Source organism: Chionomys nivalis, chromosome 22 (genome assembly GCF_950005125.1).
Source record: "Chionomys nivalis chromosome 22, mChiNiv1.1, whole genome shotgun sequence".
Classification (NCBI taxonomy): domain Eukaryota; kingdom Metazoa; phylum Chordata; class Mammalia; order Rodentia; family Cricetidae; genus Chionomys; species Chionomys nivalis.
The window spans coordinates 27,176,159-27,196,785 of NC_080107.1; the positions used below are offsets into that span (position 1 = coordinate 27,176,159).

A 20,627-nucleotide genomic window follows, 5' to 3' on the forward strand; every position below is an offset into this window, starting at 1 on the left:
CTTTGTTTCTCCAGAGCAACATATGGGCATTTGTGTTGCAGGACACATTGGGTAACAAGACACTGAATCTTTGTGGGTTTGATCCTGACCTTCTACCTTCTTTGTTTAAGAGCTTCCTGATAACATGTTGTTGGGCATCATCTTTAGAGAGATGGAAAAGTTTTCAGAGATTCTGCTAGCGCTTTGGGAACCCTTTCCTTTTTACAATAACCAAGTTCTGAACACTCTTTTTTTTTTTTTTTTTGGTTTTTCGAGACAGGGTTTCTCTGTGGTTTTTGGAGCCTGTCCTGGGGAGATCCGCCTGCCTCTGCCTCCCGAGTGCTGGGATTAAAGGCGTGCGCCACCACCGCCCGGCTGTTTAGTATTTCTTTATCTAGGCCCATGTTCCCATAAAATTAAAGACCTGCAAGATATTTATCTCCAAGGGTATTTATTACAGCAATATTTATGAAAACAACCTAAAATCCAAATATAGATAGACTTAAATAAAGCAGGAAATAATCATACCACGGGATATTTACAGCTACTCAAAGTCCCATTTTATAGAAAACTCAGCGATCTTGGGAACTGCTCAAGCTATAAATGTTAACGTTAAAAATACCTGGTTTTAAAACAATACATAATGCAGAATGCCAAAATTAAAAAAAATACATATAGTTACATATATACATATACTACAAGTAGAAAAACAAATGAATGACAATTACTGAAAAAATCTTAACACTAGTTTTTTCTATGTAGTAGAATGACGAGATCTTTTTGTTTACTCATTTGAAGTTTTCTGCGTTTTCTTCAATTTTTCCCACAATTACACATTGCTTTCACATTTGGAAAAGTAATAAATACATGTTAATAATAAAAACAATACAAAAGTGAGAACAAAGGAAGTCAAAGACTGCAAACATAAATACTGTATGTTTTGAATATCTTTTTAAAAAAATTTATAGATGGCTAAATCTCCCAGCTAAGAATTTTTTATTCCCAGGAGTACTTGTGTTTTTGGCTTGGCTGAATTTGGACGCAGGATCCACTGTGACATATTTAATCTGGAAACCTCCAGCTGTGACAGAGGCGTCACTCAGAAACTTCAAGGTCATGACGTTGCCTGTGGGGGGGGGGGGACGCACACGTTAGAACAAAAAGATGACTCCAGTTTGTTTTGTCAGACAGATCAATGACATATCATCTCACAGAAGAATACATAAAATGGGAATAAGACAGAGTCCAGTAGAATCTCAGTTTTTGGTGCCTGTCCTGGAACTAGCTCTTGTAGACCAGGCTGGCCTCGAACTCACAGAGATCCTCCTACCTCTGCCTCCTGAGTGCTGGGATTAAAGGCGTGCGCCACCACCACCCGGCTGAGTCTCAAGTTTTATAGTCCGTCTTTGTCTCTCCCAGTACAGTCAGTGAGGGTTTCTCTGTGTAGCCCTGGCTATTTTGAAACTGGCTCTATAGACCACACTGGCCTCAAAACCCAGAGATCTGCCTCCCTCTGCCTCCTGAATGCTAGGATCAAAGGCCTAGACACCAATGCCTGGTGAGGGACCTTTATATTTAACTCTGAGCCTCTGATCTCATGTGGGAAATGTCTCTTCTATTTCAGAAGATTCTCCAGGACTCAGTGCTCCTGAACTATTCCACCCCGAAATAAAATAAATGAAATAAATAAATAAATAAAATTTTAAAGTAGGGTGCTTGCCTAGCACGTTGGGGTTCTATATATAATCCCTAGCACCACAAGGGGAAAAAAAATCTCCACAGAATTATTAGAACATAATAGTAGTTCAAGCTCATGAGGTGTGGATGGGCTGTTTACTAACAAACTGATGGGGAGCAATCAGCCTTGCATTATTAAGAAGCAAACTTAGGGCCAAGTGTGGTGGCACATGCTTCTACCAGACGGAAGTCTGTGAGTTCAAGGCTTAGCCTTGTCTATATAGTGATTTCCAGGCCAGATAGGTGAGGAATAGTCTGTCTCAAAAAGTAAAATCAATCAATCAACTAATTAATAGAAAACCAAAAAGAAAATAAAAGAAAAGAAAAGAGGGGCTGGAGAGATGGCTCAGCGGTTAAGAGCATTGCCTGCTCTTCCAAAGGTCCTGAGTTCAATTCCCAGCAACCACATGGTGGCTCACAACCATCTGTAATGAGGCCTGGTGCCCTCTTCCGGCCTTCAGGCATACAAACAGAAAGAATATTGTATACATAATAAATAAATAAATAAATATTAAAAAAAAGAATAAAAAAAAAAAAAAAAAAAAAAGAAAAGAAAACCAAGAAATAAACCTAGATGTCTGCTTCTCCGAGTGAACTCAAAATTTACCTTAACATGTGGACCAGAAAATGCCCAAATACCATATAGGAATATTTCAAGGGAAAAGATTTAATAAAACATTTATTACTATTATTATTACGTATATGGATGTGTTATTGATTCTTATATGTGTGAGAGCTTGCCATGGGGTGCATGTGAAATCAGAGGACAACTTTGTGGAGGTTCCTTTCCCCCACTTTTACCTGCTGAGCCATCTTTAAAAATTTTTATTTTATTTTTGTATTTACTTGTGTTGTTTTATATGCATGCGTGTTTGTCTGCGTGTATGTATGTGTGTGCACTACACGAACGCCTGGTACACTCCAAGGAAGAGTCAGAAGAGGGCATCAGAGCCTCTGGAATTGGAGTTACAGATGTTTGTAAGCCACCATGTGAGTGCCGGGATCTGAACTCGGGACTTCAGCAAGAACAAGTGCTCTTAACCTTTGAGCCATCTTGGTAGCCCAGGAAGCCTTTCTTAACTTCAATTCTCAATCCATCTTCCAATTAAAGTCTAGGGGACTGGAGAGATGACTCAGTGATTAAGAACACTGACAGCTCTTCCAGAGGACCAGGGTTCAATTCCCAGTATCCACACAGCAGCTCACAACTATCTGTCACTCCAGTTCCAGGGGACCTGACACCCTCACACAGGCACATGCGCACACTTACAAAACAAGTCTGTATATTACATGTCCTTACAGACATGATCCTGAGTCAGAGAGACCATGTGACCTTTGCCAAAGTCACAGAGCAAATGTCATATAGCCGAGGCTACCTCAAGCCCAAGCAGCCTGCCTTCCAGGTTCATTTTCCAGTTGTCACGGTGTATTTTTCTGACTCTGGAAGCTAAGCAAGGAATTAGTCAGATTTCAGACTCTTCCCACTAATGTTTTTTGTTCTTTCTGAGACAGAATCTTGCTAGCCCTGAGACTCTTTATGTAGCCCAGGTTAGCCTCAAATTCCTGGGTGATCCTCCCGCTTCTGCTTCCACACCCAGTTCTGCTGGTGTTTTTTTTTTTTTTTTTTTTTTTTTTTTTTTTTTTTTGGTTTTTCGAGACAGGGTTTCTCTGTGGTTTCGGAGCCTGTCCTGGAACTAGCTCTTGTAGACCAGGCTGGTCTCGAACTCCCAGAGATCCGCCTGCCTCTGCCTCCAGAGTGCTGGGATTAAAGTGCTGGTGGTTTTTTGTTTTTTGTTTTTTTTTGGTTTTTCGTGACAGGGTTTCTCTGTGGTTTCGGAGCCTGTCCTGGAACTAGCTCTTGTAGACCAGGCTGGTCTCGAACTCACAGAGATCCGCCTGCCTCTGCCTCCCAAGTGCTGGGATTAAAGGCGACTGGTGTTTTTTTTTAAGGAGAATTTTTATACCCCAACTCCCTTGTAAAGCTCTAAAGCTAACCTTGTTTCAATTTTCTGCTAACAAAAACTATGTCCTTGAGATAAGAGAAGTAAGAGGTTTATAGCGGTTTCCCTTCTTGGGAAGATCGTAGCAATGACAAATTAATAAGGTTTAAACAGTAATCATCCAAGGATAGAGCCGAGAGCTTCACAGCTTGTAAAAATGACGCCCCAGAACCCAGAGTGCTGCAAGGCAGGGTGTGGGAGGTAGTTAAAAAGGACTTAGTCGGCCTGCCTGTCTCTCGAGCAACTCTGCTCTTAGGTGCGAAGCGTTGTGATAATTTTACAGCTTGGCGAGAAAACAGAACCTATCCGAATGCCAAGTCCTGGCGCTGGAAAAAGAAAGAAAACAGAGACTTCCAAGAAAACAAAGGTTTTAGCTAAAAATAAAAGGTGCTAAAAGCGGTTTAGGGTAACTTAAAGAGTAGTATGGCCTATTGTGATTTATGTTACTACGAGAGCATTTTGAAAGGGCATTACTTCTTAGAACATAACCATATGAAATAACTCGGGGGAGGGTGTGTGTGTGACTTAGCAAGCGTCGCCTATTATATCTAGCCTTTTGAGACTGACTACATAAATTAGCATACTAAAACTTTCCTGTCGTTGTCCATAAAGAAACTTTTTATCACTGTCTAGCCCAGCACTTCCCTTTTCTTACGCAATGGTTGCTGAAAGTATCACAAGGAACTGGAAGGAACGTCATACTGAGAGGGAAATGTGATACAAACGATGGGGTCGTTTACTATGATGGGTGCTGTGTTTAACTACCTGATAGTTCACTTCCGTCTTTTCTCAGTGACTGTTTCCAGCTATCATTATTATTGTTATCATTATTATTGCCGGGGAATAAAACCTAGGGCGTGGGCAAAATGAGCACTCTGCTATTGAGCTCAGTGCCAGTCCCCACTCATTCACATCCACTCCAAACCCCTGGGGATGCCGGCAGCAGTTCGTAGGGACTTGAGGATTAAGGCTGATGCCTGCCAATGAGAGCTGTCCATCCACACACCATTTTGATCACAGACTTTAGCAAAGCCGTAAGAATAAAAATTGACATTGTCACAGGCTAACGAACTACCTCTAGTCTTAGTTCTCTCTGGTTTAAAGGGTAAATGATAATGACTTTGAGGGCATTATGAAAAGGCAAAATAACATTTTGCTGCAATTTGGGTCTTACCTGTGCTAATGATGTCTCCTGGAAGTTCATCACCACAGTATCTGAAAGAGAATTTTTAGGAAAGAGACGTCACACACAAAAGAAGCACAGAACTATTGATGTGGCTCTTATTTATGATAAAATACTCCTATGCAGACAAGGCAGGGCTGGCCTAGAACTCACAGAGGACATGTATAATTGAAATAAATAATAAGCCTTATAGAAAAACCTGAAAATAGGACTATCTCATTTTATTTAGGTCTGTAGTTGATTTTATTTTATTTATTTATTTATTTTTGGTTTTTTGAGACAGGGTTTCTCTGTGGCTTTGGAGCCTGTCCTGGAACTAGCTCTTGTAGACCAGGCTGGTCTCGAACTCAGAGATCCACCTGCCTCTGCCTCCCGAGTACTGTTTTTAAGTTACAAATTTCAACATAAAATAAAAACCGATTTTGCCCAAGCTGAGTGTGTCAGTGCACACCTGCAACCCCAATCGACAGGAGGACCGAGGGTTTGGGGTGACCTGGACTTAACACAGTGAACTCCTGGTCAGACCCCACCTTAGACAAACGGAAACACCGAGCCTGCCATTTTCAATTGCCCCCTCTTCCGGTTCCTCTACTAAACTCCTGTCAGAGCCGGGTGGTGGTGCCGCACGCCTTTAATCCCAGCACTCGGGAGGCAGAGGCAGGCGGATCTCTGTGAGTTCGAGGCCAGCCTGGTCTACAAGAGCTAGTTCCTGGACAGGAACCAAAACCTTCAGAGAAACCCTGTCTCGAAAAATCCAAAAAAAAAAAAAAAAAAAAAAAAAAAAAAAAAAAAGATTAAACTCCTGTCAGGTATGGTAGAAATTTGGCAAGTGATAATCCACTGATAAGCAACATTACAAGTTATTAAATGGGACCTGTATTATAAAACACCTAATTATTTACCTCAGTTTAGAAATGTTGAGTAAGTTTGAGACCAGCCTGGTCTACAAGAGCTAGTTCCAGGACAGGCTCCAAAACCACAGAGAAACCCTGTCTCGAAAAAACCAAAAAAAAAAAAAAAAAACCAAAAAAAAAAAAAAAAAAAGAAATGTTGAGTAAGGCACACAAAATTTAAACTATATGAGTATGTTGGATCATGTGTAACATCCTAAATTGACCTGTAAACCCATCTGCCAAGAACAAGGTAACTTCCTGGAATGCTGGGAGTTGTAGTTGTAAACTCTATAGTCCCAAGGACCAGGTAGCTAACTTCCTGGGGTTCTGGGAGTTGTAGTTCTTGGAAAATAACACCAAAGCTTCAAGGGGAAGTACAGAGGCCTCTGAGTTTTGTCCATAAGAGCCCTACCACAGGTGTCTAGGGGCCGCTCAACTGGGGTATTTCCAGGCATGGTCCTGACCAAAGTATATCTTGGTCAGTATTTAATATTTTAATAAAGCTTGTTTCAAACTTGGCCCAAAATGCTGGAACTGAGTTTTTGCCAGCGAATCTCAGGATTAACCCAGAGTTTCTTGGATCACACTCGTAATCCCAACACTCAAGAGTCTGAGGCAGGAAGATTTCCATGAATTCAACTGTCAGACAAGAAATCTGGATCGCCGGGCGGTGGTGGCGCACGCCTTTAATCCCAGCACTCGGGAGGCAGAGGCAGGTGGATCTCTGTGAGTTCGAGACCAGCCTGGTCTACAAGAGCTAGTTCCAGGACAGGCTCCAAAACCACAGAGAAACCCTGTCTCGAAAAACCAAAAAAAAAAAAAAAAAGAAATCTGGATCATCTTCTAGGTCAAAATCCCAGACCTGAGTTCAATTCCCAGCAACCACATGGTGGCTCACAGAGATCTGGTGCCCTCTTCTGGCATGCAAACATACATGAAAAGAATGTTGAATACAAAATAAATAAATAAATAAATAAATAAAATCTTTAAAAAAAATCCCAGTCCCTCAGATGAATATACCAACCATACTGAGTCTACTTACTGTGTCAGTAGCAGATCAACCAGATTATGACCACACCCAGTTGACCCTATACAGAGCAAAATCCTTACTTTCCCACCTGCCCAAATTGGGGCAGAAACATGAAAAGACTGGGTTCCAGCATGTTGAAAAATAAAGGAAGAAGGCTAGGGATTTATTTCAGTTGGTAGAGTGGCTGCCTTGTGTGTCTAAGGTTCCAACCCCAGCATCTAATAAACAAGGCATGGTGTCACACACTTGCAATTTCAATACTTGGGAGGTGGGGGCAGAAAAACCAGGTTCAATTTACATAGTGAATTTGAGGCTAGTTTGGGCTACAGAAAACTCACTATGTACACAAAATGAGACTGAGAGGGGAGAGACTTGAATGTTTTCACAGTAATTTCATTTTCTGTGCTTTTAGTCATGTGAGGATAACTAGACAATGGGGTTTTATAAGTCCACAATCAAAGGCAGCTTCTCTGCTTTTGTAATTAATGTAGGTACAGTCAACTAAGAAAAATCTTTGTTGATAAATTATATACAAATTATATATATATATAATTGGGGGGGGGGAGTGAAGCATGCCTGTAATCCCAGCACTTTGGAGGTAGAGGCAGAGGAGATCAGCAATTCACAGCCTGTCTGAACTACAAATGAGTTTAAGGCCAGCCTGCGATGCCAGCTCCCCTGATAAGGAAGAAGAGAAGAAGTTTGGTAAGGAAGAAGAGGAGGAAGAGGAGGGGGAAGAGGAAAAAAGTGTATTTTCTGGTGGAGACAGTAGAAATACTGAGGTATTAACAATACTCAACAACAGAACAGGGGAGAGAAAACTAAAGAAGCATCAGACCAACTCTGGAAGTTCCCTGGTGGGGACGCATGACCCACCTTCCTACAAAGCCGTGGACATCATCGTAGCTGTCATATATCTCGACGTAGTCAGCCAGGCAGCCTGGATCATCCTCAAGGTCGAAGTACAGAAAGCTCAGGTGAATGCGCTGACCGTACTTGAGTCGAATGTGCCAGTAGCAGACCTGGTTGTCGTCATACTCATTTGGGAAGCCTGGAGATTTGAAAATTCGCTTTGGGTCTGTAAAGACGCCACCACACTCCTTGGCTGCAACAGGAAAAGAAAGTTCACTTAGACATTATTAATTTTATATTATCCATAATATATTGTGTATGCTTATAGCTAATAGCAATTTCTAAATTTTCTTTAAACTTAACAATTTTTAGTGTGTGTGCTCGCGCGCGAGCGTGCGTGCATGCATGTGTGTGTGTGTGTGTGTATGTGTGTGCGCGTGTGTGTCTGCTTCTTCAGGAGTCAGTCTCCTTCTACCATGAGCCACAGCGACGGTTAAACTCAGGTCATTAGGTTTGGTGACAAGGTCCTTTACCCATGGTGCCATCCTGCATGCCTAGTCCCTAAATTTTTTAAAATTTGAACGGGATTGTAGGAGGAGGCTGCTTGTTGGTTCCCGGCCGCTTAGCCCCAAAATAATCACACAGAAACTGTATTAATTAAATCACTGCTTGACCCATTAGCTCTAGCTTCTTATTGGCTAACTCTTACATATTAATTTAACCCATCTCCATTAATATGTGTATCGCCACATGGCTGTGGCTCTCTGGGTAAAGTTCCCAGCATCTGTCTCTGGCTGCGGCTCCTTGACTTCTCTTTGACTCCATCCTTCTTTCTCCCAGCATTCAGTCCAGCCTCCCTGCCCTGCTCTGCTCTGCCCCACCCTGCTCTGCTATAGGCTCAAAGCGGTTCTTTATTCATTAACGGTAATCCCAGCATACAGAGGGAAATCCCATATCAGTGGACTACTCATAATTTTTTAAATGTGAAAATAGCAAGAATAGCAACATTCGTGTTTACATTTTTCTGTGCTTTGATTTTTTTTTAAGTCATAAAATGTAGAGGCCTTTTACATATTCTTTGGTGTATTTTGTCAAATATACCTTTATATTACCAACAGTCTCATCAAGATGATGGGATTTTGCCGGGCGGTGGTGGCACACGCCTTTAATCCCAGCACTCGGGAGGCAGAGGCAGGCGGATCTCTGTGAGTTCGAGACCAGCCTGGTCTACAAGAGCTAGTTCCAGGACAGGCTCCAAAACCACAGAGAAACCCTGTCTCGAAACCCCCCCCCCAAAAAAAAAGATGATGGGATTTTATCCTGTAGTTGGCAGACTGTGGCTTTAGGAACTCACTTAGACCAACAGATCCTGTAAATTCTGTTTGCAAGATCATTATAAAAGTCACTTTAGCCTTTAATCCCAGCACTTGGGAGGCAGAGGCAGGCGGATCTCTGTGAGTTCGAGACCAGCCTGGTCTACAGAGCTAGTTCCAGGAAAGGCTCCAAAGCTACAGAGAAACCCTGTCTCGAAAAACCAAAAAAAAAAAAAAAAAAAGTCACTTTAGCTGGGCAGTGGTGGCACAGACCTTTGATCCCAGAGGAAGGAGGAACTCTGTGAGTTCAAGGCCAGCCTGGTCTTCAAGAGCTAGTTGTTTGGACAGGCTCCAAGGCTACAGAGAAATACTATCAAACAAACAAACACAGCCGGAGAGATGGCTCAGAGATTAAGAGCACTGGCTGTTCTTGCAGAGGTTCTGAGTTCAATTCCCAGCAACCACATGATGGCTCACAATCGTCTGTAAAGAGATCTGGTGCGGTGCCCTCTTCTGGCCTGCAGGCATACGTGCAGGCAGAACACTGTATACAAATAAATAAATAAATCTTTAAAAAAAAAAAAAAAAACAAACCGGGGGCTGGAGAGATGGCTCAGAGGTTAAGAGCATTGCCTGCTCTTCCAAAGGTCCTGAGTTCAATTCCCAGCAACCACATGGTGGCTCACAACCATCTGTAATGGGGTCTGGTGCCCTCTTCTGGCCTGCAAGGATACACACAGACAGAATATTGTATACATAATAAATAAACAAATTTAAAAACAAAAAAAACAAAAAAAAAACCAAAAAAAAACCAAACAACAACAACAACAACAACAAATTTCAGGTAAGTTAGGGCTACATAGATAGACTCTGTCTTGAAAAGCAAGAAACAAGATCACCACCAATGACAGAAAATTAGTTCTGGATCTTGAATTCAAGTCCTCACGCTTGCAAGGTAAGCACTTTATTGACTAGGTTATCTTTTTGTTTTTTTGTTTGTCTGTTTGTTTTCAAGACGGGGTTTCTCTGTACAGCAGTTCTGGGTGTCCTAAAACTCACTCTGTAGACTGGCCTTGAACTCACAGAGATCTGCTGGCTTCTGCTTCCCGAGTGTTGGGATTAAAGGCATGAGCCACCAGGCCTGACTAACTACATAATCTTCCTAGCTTGAAAACTTTTTTTAAAAAAATATTATTTTTATTAAAAGATGGAAATTCCATTTGTAGCCCAGGTTACCCTCAATTTCCTAGTTTTCCTGCCTCAGTCCATGGAGTACTAGGATTTAGCCAGGCGTCACAGGACAAGTAGGAATATACTCATAAGTAGCTATTAGTACTGTTACAGGTCTTTTTTTTTTTTTTTTTTTGGTTTTTCGAGACAGGGTTTCTCTGTGGTTTTGGAGCCTGTCCTGGAACTAGTTCTTGTAGACCAGGCTGGTCTCGAACTCACAGAGATCCGCCTGCCTCTGCCTCCCGAGTGCTGGGATTAAAGGCGTGCGTCACCACCGCCTGGCTGTTACAGGTCTTTTAAAGACCAGGTCTCATAAAGCCCAAGCTGGCCTTGAACTTGCTACACAGCCAACACAGGCCTTGAACTCTGATCTGGCTGCCTATATCTTCCAAGTGCTGGTGGCTCAGGCCTGACTAGGATGCTAATTGGTGAAGAGAGAACATTCATATGTATTGATAATAGTGGTGCACTTTGGAAGCAGAGGTAGGCAAATCTCTGTGAACTGGAGGCTAACCTGGTCTGCATAGTTCAAGGCCAGCCAGGGGTGCACGAAGAGATGAGGGGATTAGTGCTCAATGCTATTCTTTGCTATGCGGTGAAACTCTGCCGTCAAAATCAAACCATTCACACATGAAATCAGTCCACCTCATTTCACATGTTCTGCACGTGAATGAACAAGTGCATGATTGCAGACTTTCACGTGGCTACCTGCTGCCCTTGGGAGTAAGAAATGGGCTTTGGAGTCCCTGGCAGTGGAGTTATGGATGGTTGTGAGCCACCGTGTGGATGCTGGGAATTCGAGTTGGTACTCTATAAGAGCAACAAGCACCCTTGACCTCTGACCCAACCCTGCAGGCTCCAGCTTCTGCACACGTAATGATCCCATTCTAGCTTACTCCCATCAGCTCCAGCTTGGCGATCTTAATAAAGGTTGCTTCATTTTTCCCGATAGCAGCTTTTCATCCCCATTGCGTGTTGACAAGCTGGTTTCCTAGAAGCAGTTCAGGAAGGTTTCTGTCCTTCAAGCTGACCACTTCATAAATAACCAACATGCTATGTCAGAGTAAGCTGAGGGCCCTGAGAATTGGGAAGGATCAGCTCTCCCAGGATCCCATGTGCATGTTCCCAGAGTGAGAAGGTGCTTAGAGTGAGAAGCCATGAGAAAAGGCAGCTTATATAGGTTTGTGAGTTAAGATGGGTCCTGGGAGATCCCATTTCTTAACAACTCTTCATTATGCCTGTACATTGGCTTTGCTGTTTGTTTGTGTTTGTTTGTTTATTATTTTGTGGCAGGGTCTCACTAGATAGCGTTGGCTGGCCTGGGATTCGCTATGCAAACCAGGCTGGCCTCAAACTCCCAGAGATTTGCCTGCTTCTGCCTCCCAACAGCTGAGATTAAAGACATGCTCCACCATACTTGGCTTTATTCTAGACTCTGGCAATGATTATTAACAGCGACTAAATACACAGTACTACAACACAGGCTGGTACTAATAGCTTAACGTATATACAAATTGATTTGGGCCCGGCGTGGAGGAACACACCTTTAATCCCAGCATTCTGTGAGATCGAGGTCAACCTGATCTACATAGTGAGTTTCAAGACAGCCAGCGATAAACAAGCAGACCCTGTCTAAAAAAACAAAGCAAAGCAAAGCAAAACAAGCAAACAAAACCCCCAAATAGCAATAGCAGTAACAAAAACAATACCCAAACAAACAAATCAAGGAACCAAAGTGCCTGTACTTGTTTTGAACAGGTGTAGTATCCACCTCCAAGCAAAAATTTTTCAACTTGGAATCCTTTTCATTTTGAGCTCTTAAGTAGCCCATGGACAGGCAAGGCTGTTCTCTGATGGTCAGTGCCACTCAGCAGCAGTACTGTGACAGAGCCTAGAATGTTCCTGTCACTCTCCTACAGCGAGATGGGATTCCACGTGAGGTAGACCCAACCAGCACTTCATCACATCAGTGTGTTAGCCGATGCCAGGAACGAAACACACTACACCACACTCTGTGGTGCTGTCTGGGGGAACAGATCTGAAAAGCAGAGTATGCTCTTCTCTCCAGAAGCACGAGCAAAGAATCACTCTCCTTTAGCGAGAACGGGAATGAGGGAGCACAATGCCCCGAGCAGCAAGGAAGGGCCAATGAATGGCAGGGATCATTTTAGCATCATCTCCACCTGTGAGGACCCACAGACACGAGCCTGTTCCACCTTGACGAAAGGTCAGAGAGTTGGAACTTATTTTTACTCTTTCAAAGTTGTTGGCAACAGGTGTGGCTACAAACAAGAGATCCTGACCTAGGCTGTGGTTATCGAGCATTTTGAGTAAAGAGGTGAATCGACTCCACCTTGTTAGTCTTGCTCCTTCAGAGGAGATTGGCAGGAGGCGCCAGAGAGTAGTTACCTGCATGATACTTGGTCCATTCCTTATATCATGTTAATGAAGACTGTTGCCTCCCTCACCTCTACTTTTATAAGCACACGGAAAATAAATGTGGGAATTCATTCAGAATTCACTGACCGTCTCTCCTGATGCTGTTCTGTATTTCTGTCTCTTATATCTCTCATATCTCTGTTCCTTTTGCTTAATAATTCTAATCCTCACGCTCCTACTGTGGAATTTCATTGAGTCTGGTCCCTGACGGATGGCAGCCCAACGTGTGACTTCCGACAACCATATTCCCCCACTTTTAGGAGGAAAAGCTGTTTCCTTTCAGTAATCTCTTGGCAGGTAACTGCTTTGCGGCTGTTGTTTGTGTAACCGCTTTTGCAAAGGCAGAATTATTGTTTTAAGGAACAAACCATTTGGGTTGTAGCAATAGGCATCCCATCGCTCACTTCTGTTGAGCCGGATTCCATAATCGATAATACCAGTTTTCCCAAATCCGCAGTTGGGCCCGGGCTTCACGATGGGGTATCCAACTCTACCCTTGGCCATCCATCCAGCAGCACAGACGTGAAATCCTGAAAGAGAGAGAGAAGTTCATAGACTCACCCCCCAAAAAGTCCCTAACCTGGTAGGAGGAGGCAGTCATTTCCTACCATAAGTTTCTCAAGTGGCCAAACCCACCTTGTGTAGAATGGGAAACCCCTACAACTGTGGCACTCTGGAGACTGACCAGCAGGATTTTCAGATCAAGGCCAGACTAGGTTATAGAGTGAGACCAAGCATGGGGCCTTAGGCTAAGTCCTTAGCTCTGCAAACACAACGCCAAACCAAACCAAGGTTTGAATAAATCATACCTTTTTTTCCTCTCTCTCTCTCTCTCTCTCTCTCTCTCTCTCTCTCTCTCTCTTTTGTTTTCTATTTTGAGATAGGATTTCTCTGTGTAACAAACCTGGAACTTACTTTGTAGACCAGACTGGCTTTGAACTCATGGAGATAGATCCCTCTGCCTCTGCCTCCTGAATGCTGGGATTAAAGGCATGCATATACCAAGTTCTGCTTACCTTTCTCTTTTTCTTTCTTTCTCTCTCTCTCTCTCCCTCTCTCCCTCCCTCCCTTTCTTTCTTTTTTTAAGACATGATCTCATATAACCCAGGCTGGCTTCAGACTCTCTATTTAGCTAAGGCTGACTTTGAAATCCCAATGCTCCTGCCTTTACCTCTGAAGGGCTGCTAGGATTGCAAGCATGCTGCACCACCACCCCTGGCTATGAACTTTGAATTCTGACTTTTACTAGCTAGTGGTCCTATTAGAAAACGAAACCAAATGCAGATAAACTAGGCTTAAGTTCCATGGTGAGTATGAGAACCGTCTGATTTCGGATCGGAAACTGAGTGTGCATTTGAGTGTGAGACCACCCTTTGTTCCGAGGACTCTGAAGACCTTTTCCATGGAGATCCTGGTCAAGGTGTACAGGGTGCCTATCTCACCTACTCTCCCACTTGAAGCTCTCTCCAGGTCTTTTTTTTTTTTCTTTTTTTTTTTTTTTGGTTTTTCGAGACAGGGTTTCTCTGTAGCTTTGGTGCCTGTCCTGGAACTAGCTCTTGTAGACCAGGCTGGTCTCGAACTCACAGAGATCCGCCTGCCTCTGCCTCCCGAGTGCTGGGATTAAAGGCGTGCACCACCACCGCCCGGCTCTCCAGGTCTTTTAAGAGAGGTGCTCTCTCACCTTTCTCTCTGGCAGGATGCTCTATCTCTTTGTTGATCTCTCATGTCTCCCTGCAGCTCCTGATGCTGTCCAGAGGCTCTCTCTCCTCACCAAGCTCACTCGGATGGGTAATGTCCTATCTTGGCCATGACATTTATTTCCTTGGTTCTCACTGGGTGGTAGGTACCCAACCCCCCATGGCAGACAGAATGAAGGAATCTCCAGAAAGTAAAGATATCCTCACAATATAGAGAACAATCCCAAAGGACTAGAGAGAAAAGTCTTAATAAGGGTTATAGGAGAGGTGGAACGCCCACCCCCCAAGGCATAATAAGAAAAACTGTTATCAAGTTAGTTACCTATTTTTCTGGCTGCTTCCAGCTGCTTGTAGGTGGCGAGGCGGCCGCCTTCAAACTCACACACGGTCTTGGCCTCTGAATAGGTGAGCTTGTATCTGCCAGCCCGACCTTCTCGGTGGTACACGCCCGCAGCTTGTTCTGTGAATTTACAAAACGGGATCAACGCGCCATTAATTACTCATTCTTATCAACACGCTATTATTCGTTCTTGTAGAACAAAGGAAATTTTGCCTCAGCAGGAAGATTACATCAGATACATGTTCTTGCCAAAGAAATTTCTAGGTCAGCTGCCGTGGTAGTTAGGTTTATTGTTAGAAAGCTTTGGGGAGAAAAAGAACGAGGTGGAATCTTAGGGGGAACAGAGGACATATAAAGACTGGCATTTAGATTGTTTCTGATAGCATGAGAGAAAAGTTTTTTTTTTCTTTTCTTTTTTTTAAAAAATGTTTTATTTCTAGACTAACCACAAATAATAAAGTTTTGATATTCTTTTGGCTTTAAGCCATAAAAGCTTAGAAAGGTGGATGAAGGAAGCAGTTGAAGGAAGCTTAGAAGGCAAAATAAACCAGGGACAATGACTTCATTATGGAAGCTCACGAGGAAGCCAGATATGTCCATTTGAGGGAATGATTGAGATGATACAATTGAGAATTTCGCAAAGAACTTTAAAATAGTGAGGAAATCTGGTGGAACCCCAGCAAGTCTCAAGTTGAGCTCTAGAGAGAAGAGATTTGAACACCGCAGAGAGGAAACTGGCATATTTCTACTTTTTCTGATTTGTTTGTGCCCACGTTGTCCCCCAACATATTTTAGGCGATGACAAGGCACACACATCCTGTCTTCCAGTAGGTCACCATTTCAATGGATTGTTTGGGGACTGCAGTCATGTCTCCATAGAAACGATATGAAGAGGCTCCCCAGACAATAGTCACAAGTTTATCTCCAATGGTGTTAGTAGTCCCACCCTGTTGTCTGGATTACTATTGAGCATTTGTACTGATCAGCCTGCCCAGTCGGCCACTGTGGAGATGCTCCCAGTGGATTCTCAAATGCCTCAGTGCACAGCAAGACACAAATCCAGAAACGTGTCCTGATTCACTTATTTTTCTCCTCCCCAAGCTAAAACCGACTCTGCCACAGTTTGATGGGAAATGACGCTGGTTGTGTTTCATGTTTCCTAGACTCCATGGAGCCTGTTCTCATAAATTACATGGTAAAGGCCCATCGCTTAGAGAAGACAACAGTCAATTTGATACTTCTGTTTATTTGTCTATTTTAACGCAAGTTCTCATGTTGACCTCTAGCTATGCAGCCAAGGAAGATCTTTGAATTCTGATCTTCCTGCCTTTACCTCTTGAGTGCTGGGATTACAGGCATGTAACTCTTGGTTTTATATGGTATCAACGAATCCAAACAGGGTTTTTTGCATGCTAGGCAAACACTCTACCAAGCAAGCTTACATCCCACACTTACGAACCAGAAAATGTTAGCAGAATCAGACCTTCACCAGTGAAGATGATTTTCGCTTTGTAAATGACCTGTTCCCAGGTCTTCTTCATGTGCCAAGGCCTCAATACACTCGTTAATTTCCACTTTTTTTTTTTTGTTGTTAATTTCCACTTTTATTCTTTTTTTTTTTTGTTTTTTTTTTTTTTGTTTTTTCGAGACAAGATTTCTCTGTAGCTTTGGTGCCTGTCCCGGAACTAGCTCTTGAGACCAGGCTGGCCTCGAATTCCCAGAGATCCGCCTGCCTCTGCCTCCCAAGTGTTGGGATTAAAGGCGTGCGCCACCACCGCCCGGCTCCACTTTTATTCTTTTAAGCTCATAGTTTGGTGAATTTTTCTGGGTGTTGTGGATCAAGCCCTGTGCCCTCAAAAATCTTAAACATGCATGAGTGGGCAACTAAAGTATATTTATCCGTTTTTAAAATTGATTTTAAAGTTTATGTGTACTCATCTTTTCTTCCTACACATATGCCTGTGCACCCATGTGTGTTTAGTGTTTGAGGAGCCCAGAAGAGGGAGTTGAATCCCCTGGGATTGGAGTCACAGATGGTTGTGAGCTTCCAGGCGAGTCCTGGGAATCGAATTCTCATCCTCTGGAAGAGCAGCCACTGCTCCTGACCACTGAGCCGTCTCTCTAGCCCTGTTTTTTGGTTTGGTTTTTATATAGGGTCTTAATATGCAGCCTGGGCTGGTTTAGACTTTGTGATTCTCCTGTCTCAGCCATTTAAGTATGAAAATTAAAATACCACCACACAGAACTAAGTATCTTTATCTTAGACACTATGCCTTTTGGTAGAGAAAAAGGATGCATGCTTAATTAAATTATTTATTATAAATATTGTTGTTGGGGCTAGGGAGATGACTCAGTGGTTAAGAGCACTGACTGCTTTTCCAGAAGACCTGGGTTCAATTCCCAGTACCCATATGACAGCTCACAACTGTCTGTAACTCCAGTTCTAGAGGCTCTGCCAACCTCACACAGACATACATGCAGGCAAAACATCATTGCACATAAAATAATAAATAAAAAATTATTGTTGAAAATAAAAATTGTACAAATTATTTTAATGGATGCCAGTTTTTCCTCAAGCTTGTCTCATTAATATTTTACTCCAAACATGAAATATATTTTTGGGGAGAGATGAGCAAAGAGTGTTGGGAAATAATTTCCAATTTTCTTACCAGTAATAAAAAAAACTATTGGAATCTGATGTCATATGTCTGGTAATAAAATTATTATAACTAGCCGGGCGGTGGTGGCGCACGCCTTTAATCCCAGCACTCGGAAGGCAGAGGCAGGCGGATCTCTGTGAGTTCGAGGCCAGCCTGGTCTACAAGAGCTAGTTCCAGGACAGGAACCAAAAGCTACAGAGAAACCCTGTCTCGAAAATCCATAAAAAACAAAACAAAACAAAAAAAAATTATTATAACTAAAACAACAAGCTTCATGTGTTTAATCTTATTTTGTTAAATATTCCTATTTAATTTGCTTTATGGGCAAACACACTGAGAATTCTTGATGTACATATTCAACTATCTAACTAAGGAAGTTAGTGAAATAATTTATGACAAGGTCTTACTATGTAGCCTCTGCTTTCCTTGGAATTGCTATTATCCTGCTTCAGCCTCTTGAGTTTTGGTGATTACAGAGCTTCTTTCTCAGGAATAATTCTACATGACGTTATTTTGGTTTCGTGTTCGTTCTTTGAGACAATGTCATTTTCTAGCTCTGGCTGTCCTGGAACTCACTATGTAGACAGGATTGACCTCGAACTCATTGAGATCTGTCTGCCTCTTGAGGGTTGGAATTAAAAGCATATACCCCTACACGTGATCCTGCCTAGGGATGATTATAAACAAGGCATTTTGTACGTGCATTTGTTTACTTTATTTATTCATTTACTTTTTGAGTCAAATTTTGTTATGTATCCCAGGCTAGCTCAGAACTCCCATCCAGTCTTCCCACCTCAGTCTCCCAAGTACTGGCAATACAAAAATATGAATACTATTACTTTAAAGTATTATTTGTTATTTAAAATATCTCTGGGTTTAGAATTATAAGCTATTAAGATGAAACTAAGTATAACAAAACTCTAACTTTTAAAGGATGTGTCTGTCTAAAAAAGCAATATTTTATTAATTTTCCTTAGTTTATAACACTTAATTTATAAAACTGAAATTTTTCCCCTCCTTTTGGCAAAGGAAAACAGTGGACTAAGGCCCTGGTGTCTGCTGGTTCTTCTGGGAGGAGGTAGGTAAACTTGGAGACATCTCCACTTGAGCCTCAGTTTCCTCATCTAACAAATGGGAATAATGATAACTATGTACCCTGGCAGGAGCCCACGGCATGCTACTTTCCTGTCTTTGGTAGACTTAGTACGAGGACTGGAAGTAACTGTTCTCTGTGTTTTCAATGTTCAGGATCCATGCTGACCGACTAACATCTCTTATCCCTCAGCTCCTTTCTTGCTAAGTTGCAGTTAAGAAATTAGAAGTCACCGAGTTCCGATGTCCTGTTCTTCACAGTTGCTACCAGATCCCGCCCTTCAAATCCAACTCTTTTCTCCCTAAACAGTTACTAATATTATATCGACTCAACCAACTGTAAACAATTTGTGCTGGGCTGACTGGTCAGTCCTTTGTTCCAGATGGAAGCATTTGACGGGGTCTGAAGCCCCTGAACTACAGTGCGCCCTTAACAAAGGTTTGGCATGCTTCTCTCCGCTGTTGGGCAGAACCGCTTTTTATTCAGGTTTACATTTCTGTAGCGTACACATTCATTGCAAAAACAATGACTTCAAATTACTGTATCCCAGGAGAATTTGGTGGCATTTCTAAACATCCCCATATGTCTTGAATTCTGCCTAGCTGTATGGTGTTTCCCCATTTCTGACAAATGTGTATTTATTTCCTCAGCTGGTTTGTGCATACACATCTACATTAATTTCAGAACCCATCCCAACCAAATGGTCACATCGCAACTAGTTACTGGCTCAAGCTGGGAAAAGAGGCGGCAAGGCTGTGCCGTTCAAATCCAGCTTCTTAATGAAATCCTCCTGGTTTCAATTACTTCCAAAGAGAACCCCACTGAAAGGGGAAAATAATCGACAACCATGTGTTGCCTCAGAAGCATAAAACCAAGATCTAGGTTAATTTTGCTTTCGCTTTATTTCTTTATTTCTGTGCAAGAATAAGATGACCCCCTACCAAGCAACTGAAAAATTTTTTTCTACTAAATACCATAATGAGCAAAATGCAACACCAACTTGAATCATGAAGAGTCTTAGCGTTGTTTTGAGTGCTATAATGGGTTAATATTCATGGCTGTATTAGTATTCATTATTGGCCTATTGTTCATCTTTAGTGTTTAGCCTATGTCATCCCTTACATTTAACAAGACAAAAAGAACTTCCCTCAGTTAACCAAACGTCTAGAAAAGTTCTTACATGGCAAAAAGAACCACAGCCCGATGAAGGCATGAAAGAGTACAAAGCATGCTTATTTTCTTTCCTGTATCACATTCTAGTTTTGTTAAAATAGTTGAAAGATGGTTAGGAAGATTGAGATGGACCCAGTAGCTCAGAGAACATGGAGCTCAGAAGTACTGTAAGAGTTCTGCATCTCCTGTCTTACCTGAATTCTTTCTGTGAATGCAGTTGAAATAACAATAATAATTATTTATAACAAACCAGTGTTATACTGGTGGTTTAGTTTCATAAAGAAATACTCACCAGTGAGCTACCATGTCTGCTTTGAATATCTTAAAATATATTTTCACCAGGACACACCTTAACCCGTGTTTTTTTGGTGAACAATACATTGTGTAGAAGGAGAGCCTGAAGTTTTAAAAGCAAACTTCCTTTGTTCAGTGGCCTGCCAGTTCAGCATATCTCTTTTTAAAGATTCTTCTGTGAAAACATCAACTTCGAACATGCTAGAAACTTTTACTCCTTCGATTCAGTCCTCTGTTGAGGTCAAAGGATCGACATTCCCAACCAGAAGCTAGTGAGTGAAATTTCTTACCAAGCCATATGGAGTTGTGAAAGATTCCATTCCTGTAGCCCCATCCGTGAACCTCTTCCCACAGCAAGATGCACAGGCAAAGGAGAAGGACCATGTCTTCAGTCGCCGAGCCGTTTACAGTGTCGGGGGCTGCCCACGAGAAATTCTCAGAGTAGCGGCTGGAATGCGGCTGAAACATCTGGTTTCCACATCTTTTAAATAGCCCTTTTCGGCTGTGAGGTCAGCATGTACTCTCCAATGGCACTTTCCGTTGCAGAGTTACACAATTAGTTCAGTGTCTGAAGCAAGCCCTCTGACTCATTTGCATTGGCAACCGGAGCGGAGGGTGCAGGATGAGCATCCACAATTTTAAATTCCCTTTCTCAGAAACATGTCCGTTTATTCTGTCGGTCACCAACACTTTTCTTTTAGGGAGTTTGTGTTA

The 20,627-nt window shown here is 42.4% G+C and overlaps 1 protein-coding gene across 1 annotated transcript; it reads right to left on the reverse strand.

The window, feature by feature from the left end:
* Positions 1-432: 432 nt before the first annotated feature.
* Tnfaip6 (TNF alpha induced protein 6) lies at positions 433-20,377 on the reverse strand. Its single transcript, XM_057755489.1, has 6 exons — positions 20,204-20,377; positions 14,676-14,813; positions 13,025-13,186; positions 7,699-7,927; positions 4,891-4,931; positions 433-1,105 (listed from the first exon to the last, which is right to left on the reverse strand). The coding sequence occupies exons 1-6, from the start codon at positions 20,295-20,297 to the stop codon at positions 942-944; spliced, it is 828 nt and encodes a 275-aa protein (XP_057611472.1). The 5' UTR covers positions 20,298-20,377; the 3' UTR covers positions 433-941.
* Positions 20,378-20,627: the final 250 nt, after the last annotated feature.

Coding starts and splice junctions, on each gene's coding strand:
- Tnfaip6 (XM_057755489.1), bottom strand. CDS start 20,297: ATGGTCCTTCTCCTTTGCCTGTGCATCTTGCTGTGGGAAGAGGTTCAC. Junction 7,928..13,024: donor CTATTGCTACAACCCAAATG/GTTTGTTCCTTA, acceptor TTCCTGTTGCAG/CCAAGGAGTGTGGTGGCGTC. Junction 1,106..4,890: donor AGGAGACATCATTAGCACAG/GTAAGACCCAAA, acceptor CCCCCCCCACAG/GCAACGTCATGACCTTGAAG.